Source organism: Eschrichtius robustus, chromosome 11 (genome assembly GCF_028021215.1).
Source record: "Eschrichtius robustus isolate mEscRob2 chromosome 11, mEscRob2.pri, whole genome shotgun sequence".
NCBI classification, from domain to species: Eukaryota; Metazoa; Chordata; class Mammalia; order Artiodactyla; family Eschrichtiidae; genus Eschrichtius; species Eschrichtius robustus.
The window spans coordinates 46,643,287-46,649,553 of NC_090834.1; the positions used below are offsets into that span (position 1 = coordinate 46,643,287).

Below are 6,267 nucleotides of genomic sequence, written 5' to 3' on the forward strand. Positions count from 1 at the left end.
AAGTTAATCCTGAAAATGATGAGTAGGAAAAAAGAATTGTTTCCAAGGATAAATAAATCAATTGGCCACAAAATCAGTGTATTACAGGTTTTGCCACTAACTTGTTGTATAATCCTGGCCATGTCTTAAATTTCTCATCCATACATGGGGAGAATATTGCTACCTCACTAATTCACAAAGATTTGAGGCTCAATTAGACAACTGCTAATAAACAGAAGTTCATTTTTTTTTTGTTTTAATCAATTGAGAAGTGTGTCACACTGTCTTGATTCTATTAGAATATCCAGTTATTTTCTAATAAGAAGAATAACTTACAAATTATCCAAAATAGCCAACAACATGTATTAACAAAAAAAATTGGCTCATACATCTCTGTCTGGCTAGAAAAGTTTATATATGTTCCAAGTATCATTATGTTATCTCAATTAATAAAGGGAGCTATTGGTATTCCTGTTTTCATACATTGCATCTGGTTTACAAATGCACAGTGCTTACAGAAGTTAGGTGACTTAAAGACAGCCAGTGAAAGATGGAACTGGTATTCAAATGTAGATCAGTGAAAGTCTAAGACACTCTTTTGAAATAATCTTGTCTTTCAGAACAGGGTGGAGAAGGAAATTCTCTCTAAAGACATGCAAAATAGTGAACAGATCTGAGAATTTAACCAGATGCTACAAAACAAAAGGGAAAACATAAGACAACCTTGGACCCCAAGGGAGACTAAAAAGGCAGCCCCTACTTAACACCCCCAGCCACTATTGAGAGTCAGGTGATTTAGAAGTAGTAGAGAATTTTTAGTAGTAAAGCAAAGGATGAGAAAGGGGAACAAGACAGAGGATCTGAGGCTTTAATGACCCCTAACCTAAGGGTCTAAATAGACTGAAAGCGCTCTGATGGACAAATGGAGAATTGGAATTCTGGAGAGTCCAGGAGGCTTCTGGAGGTTCTGTGGTCCTTGGAGGGGTGAGTCGGGGGTTCTGTTAATCTCTTTCTTTTGTTTGTTAATGATGAAAATCCTTGAGTTCTAAACAGTTAGAGGAGCTTGGTCAAGGCCACGGAGAATAAGCAAGAAGCTGACGGCCCAGAAAGTGAGCTAGAGGAAGGCATTCATTTTATTTCTTTGCTGGTCGCTCCATCTCACAGGTTAGAAAACGAAAAATGAAGCAGAGGCAGCTCCGCTGTCTAGGAGTGAAGATTATATCTCGCCAGACTTCCACTTTTATTATACCTATTATACATAATTATAGTAAAAGAAGTGCAAGAGGCAGAAGGATTTCCACAAAATTTAAGCTTCTGGATCTCTCACTTGTAATGGTCCTTCCAAAGACTTGATAGGTGCCCTAGCAAATTTTATTCATAGTTTTAATTCTATCATAATTAAATAGACATATGTGTTTGTATGACTATGTGTATGTACATCTGTACATATATATATTTACTTGACTGTTTTTACATAAAATTATATAATTATAATTTATAATTATTATTATAATTATAAATTATAATTTTTACATAAAATTATAACAAAATTATAACCTTTAATTGTTATCAGTACTTCAAGTATGTCACTTTGAAAAAGCTAATTATTCCAATCAATTATTCAATAAAAGTGTTTTATTTAGTTGCCTTGCAAATACATTTTTTTAATTAATTAATTTATTTATTTTTGGCTGTGTTGGGTCTTCATTTCTGTGCGAGGGCTTTCTCTAGTTGCAGCGAGCGGGGGCCACTCTTCATCGCGGTGCACGGGCCTCTCACTATCGTGGCCTCTCTTGTTGCGGAGCACAGGCTCCAGACGCGCAGGCTCAGTAATTGTGGCTCATGGGCCCAGTTGCTCCGCGGCATGTGGGATCTTCCCAGACCAGGGCTCGAACCCGTGTCCCCTGCATTGGCAGGCAGATTCTCAACCACTGTGCCACCAGGGAAGCCTGCAAATACTTTTTAAATTTACTCATTTACCTCTTTTTCCCTACACGAGGGATAGCTATTTCAGGAAATAGGGAGCTGGTTTTTACACTAGGTCACATATATGCTCTCTAATTTCATGCTCATCAGAACAATATCATTATCCCCATTTTATAGAGGTGAAAATGATGGCTCAGGAAGGTTAAGTATTCACTCAAAGTTACTTTAATATCAATGGGCAAAGATGGAATTTTAGCTCGTCTATGTCTACTTCGAAGTCCAAAATTTATTCTTTTGACTAAAATATACTATCTTCCTCTGAAACAGGAGTCAGCAAACTATGTTTCACTGACCAAATCCAGCTCACTTCCTTTCTTTGTACAGCCCACAAGCTAAAAATGGTTATCATATTTTGAATAGGTGAAAAAAATCAAGAGGAATAATATTTTGTGACATATCATTTATATGAAATTTAAATTTCAGTGCCTACAAATAAAGTTTTATCGAAACCGTCACACTTATTCAATTATGTATTTACTATCACTTTTTTGGTGCTACAATAGCAGAGCTGAGTAGTTGGGATAGAGATCAGCTGGCCTACAAAAGCTGGACCTATACAGAAAAAGTTTGCTGACACCTGCTTTAAAACATCTATCATGATAAAGTTCAGTTGAAGGTACAATCCTCTCCAGGTGAAACATGATACAAGATCTTCAGTAATAAAACCTTTTTAAAAAGTCAGTTTCTATTTATGAAATATTGGATCAAAACTTCTAAACAGAATAATAAACTTTTAAGTATATGCTTACTACAAGAACGTCTTGATGTTCTCTGCTTTCAACTCATCCAAAAATGCTTTCTTCACACTATGCTGTGGAATGTTAGTAGCTCCACTGGAGGATTTTATAAACCATCCTGTAAAATACAAACAAATATAGGAATGAGATATGAGCTTATAGACAGGGTCTATTTTTCCTTATTATTGTATTTATCATATATAAAACATGTTATCAATGACCTCTGGCATTAACTGAGATTTTCTGAAGTTTCATTGCTCTTGCCTACTTCCATTGGAAAAAAAATCATGCAGACAGACTTAATTACAAATCAGTTGCAACATATTTTTTAATCCAATTTCAATAAGTATTGCTGTTATTCTAAGAAATGTTTTATGAAATTAGCACTAAAATTGAAGTTCAACTGATGGGAAAAATGAAGGCAAAAAGGAGATCCACCTTCTTTCTCCTTAAAGCTTTTATCCCCAGTGACGACCCCTCTGCTGACCCAGAATAAGCATTTAGTAAATGTTTGTAGTGAATTAATTATGAGTATATTTCAAGTACATAAATTATTTCAAAGAGTTTATTCATTTATACATTCATATGTATAAATTCAGACTTGTAATTTGTTCTGGTTCTGAAACTAAAGCAAAATATGCTTAAATATTTTGTGCTTGCAGTTGAAGTAGGCTTCAGAAGTTCAACTTCAGAGAGCTACAGTGAAACTCCAATTCACCCAACATCTCTGCAAGACACACAGTGAACACAGAGGCTAGAGGCAATGGGTAGCCAGATCGCGTAGAGCCATTAGCCCTGGTAGTTGGCTTCGTAACATAGTTTATTTAGATAAATGATATGATTTGTGCATAAAACGGTTACCAAAATCACCCAGCTAGCTTTCATGGAGCTTTCCAGTTATTAATCACATACACGTTACACACATGCATATATACATGCATATTGAAATAAATGGTTGGCAGCAAATGGAAATACAGTTCCACCAGTATGTAAAATAAAGGGACTTGGATTAGACTGTAGGATCAGGGCACTCAGAGGATGAAATGCTTGAATCGAGATCTAAAAAATGAGCTGGATAAAGAGGACGGAGGCCTGTGGGAAGGAGGGAGCAGAGAATCCTAGGAAAAAATTAACAAACATTAATAAAGAACCCACAGCCACTGAGCAGTGAATATAAGGATGGGGCTGAGGGCAATACTGGGACGAATAAAATGCTTTTAAAAGATGCAGAAGGTCTTAATCCTCATGCTATCCTTGCCAAGTGTATTTCCCATGTTTACAGCTGAGAAAATTGAAACTCGAGTTGAAGTGCGCCCTTAATGAGCACACTTATCTAAGCCCCACAATAACCCTAATATCCACATGCTAGTTATGAGGAGAGTGTGGGCTCAAAGGTAACACAACAAGCAAGAAGAGGCTGAATTTGAGCCAGCTTAGTTGGTCTATGCCCTGGTCTTCTAAATCCCAGAAAGGGGACCCAGAATTCAGAGTAGGGCCGAACTACCAGGCTATACCTTAACGCTAGTCCTGTGCATTAATGCCCAGTTAGAAGCACCTCCTCACCAGGAAATAATTTTTAAAAAGTGCCAATACCCCAATACTGTGCCAGGAGCTTTAGATGCTATTTCGTTTACGATTCCCACTAAGTTACAGATAGTATTCTTATAAAGGTTGACAAACTGTGGCTCAGAGAGACTCGGTAACTCGCTCAAGGCCACAGAGAAGTTGCAGAGTTAAAATTAGAATTTAAAAGAGTCTGAGCGAATCTGTGCTGCCCCCTGGTTATCATGGAGAGTTGGGTTAAGTCTGCAAATCAGTACACAGGGGAAAGAACTGCTATTAAGGATCTGTTCAGAGCACTGACAATGTCAACCAGGTAGCTCCTAAATGTTCCTCTTTATTTACTCCCACGGACGAAAGAATGAGAGAATAGGGCTCCCACGCAGCAGTGCCCTGAGTTCTACCTACTGTATACACGAAGCAGTTCCAGGCACAGGCACTAGATAAAGATCCCAAACAGGTAAGAGTCGTTTCTTGCAAAGCTCCTTGGACGACCTAGCAAATGCCCCCAGAGATCCGGCGCTCCTGCCAAAACGTACCGATTGCTCGCAGGGCCTCAGCAGTTGGAACTTTCTCAAGTTCAGTTTGAGTCTCTCCGTTCTACTCCTTACCCTGGTGACTGTCCTACAGTAGCCCGTCCAGAACCCAACTGTGCACCGCCCCCAGCAACTCCCACCTAACGCGCGGGAGCTCGTCCCCACGTTCCCCCAACCCGATCACCGCCCCCCACCCCCCACCCCCCGGGAGACCCGGAGACCAGCAGCTGGGCCCACGCGGCAGCTGGCCCGGGAGTCCCGCGAACCGCCGAACAGCCGGGTAGGCTCGGGGCTGTGCGTGGCGAGGGCCCCCGTACCGAAGAGGAAGCCGAGGACGAAGAGGCAGGCGGCCAGCACCAGGGCCCCAGCGCACAGCCGGCGCGGGCGGCGCCAGGCGACAAAGGTCGAGTCGGTTTCGTGCAGGGGATTCCACATCTCAGCGTGTGGCCGGCGGGGCCTCCGGGGACCGGCGCCTCTGCGGTGGCCCCCCTGCTGCCTCGCGGGCGGCGGGGCAAAGGCTTCCTCCTTCGAGGGCCGCGCTTACCAGCTCTGCAGCCTAGAGTTCACTCCCAGCGCAGTCCACTCGCACTCACAGGGCACTCCCAGTTTCTCCGCCCCTGAAAGTATTTCTACTTTACTCTCAACCAATCCCGGAGAGCAAGAGGCAGTATCGGTCCCCAGAAGAAAACTCAGCCCCTTCGGAGAGGTGCTTAAAAAAAAAAAAAAAAAAAAAAAAGTTTAGCTTGAAAATTTCTAGCCCTTACTTTAAAATAAAAGGAAAAGAAGGAAGAAAGGGAAGGAGGAAGCAGGGAATAAACTCTTCTCCTTTCTCCACTTCCAGACCACAATCCGATTCACAAAAAGAACACTAAGTTTCCCGTAGTTCAATAGAACGATCCTCTTTTGTCTGTCTAGGAGAATGAATGTTCCAGGCAAGTTGGTAGACTAAACTATTTCTCAAGAACTTTTTTCAGATCCGAAATCCTATTAAATACTATTATAGCCCTAAAAGGAGTAAAATCAAGTAGAAAACGGTGGTGTCCAGTTCTGGCACTGCTTTGGATATTCACGGAGTGAATTTTGGTGTCAATGCCAGTTACCACTGTGCTCTTTTTCCTAATGAAGATCATTGATACTAATCTATTATTAGGGAATTATTCCTCCCTTTACATAGCACAACCATTTTTAAAGAAATAGTATTGGAATTTGCTGAAGGCAGAGAGTACATCTCTTTTTATATCAGAGCTGCCCTTGGTACTCTCTTACATTGTGGGTATGAAATCAGTCTTTGTTGAATTAACCTGAAGAGTCAATCACACATAAATCTACCCCTGTTATAAATTCTTAAAAAATTATAACAATGATATCTAAAGGAGGGCAATAACTACATGCTTTATAAAATCAACGATGTTCTTATAATCTGTAAGGGAGACTGCATGCATGACCTCTACCTAGGAGTGCTTTATGGA

The 6,267-nt window shown here is 40.6% G+C and overlaps 1 protein-coding gene across 3 annotated transcripts in view; it reads right to left on the reverse strand.

Annotated features, from left to right (window-relative positions):
- The window catches only part of LOC137771532 (glutamate carboxypeptidase 2), a 59,201-nt gene extending 53,816 nt beyond the window's left edge, over nucleotides 1-5,385 (reverse strand). For all 3 annotated transcript variants that reach the window (XM_068554996.1, XM_068554995.1, XM_068554997.1), the window contains exons 1-2: nucleotides 5,116-5,385; nucleotides 2,715-2,820 (exon numbers count right to left, since the gene is read on the reverse strand). In XM_068554996.1, the coding sequence (XP_068411097.1) occupies nucleotides 2,715-2,820; nucleotides 5,116-5,233 (224 nt within the window). In that variant the 5' untranslated portion in view covers nucleotides 5,234-5,385. The remainder of the gene's footprint in view (nucleotides 1-2,714; nucleotides 2,821-5,115) is intronic.
- Nucleotides 5,386-6,267: the final 882 nt, after the last annotated feature.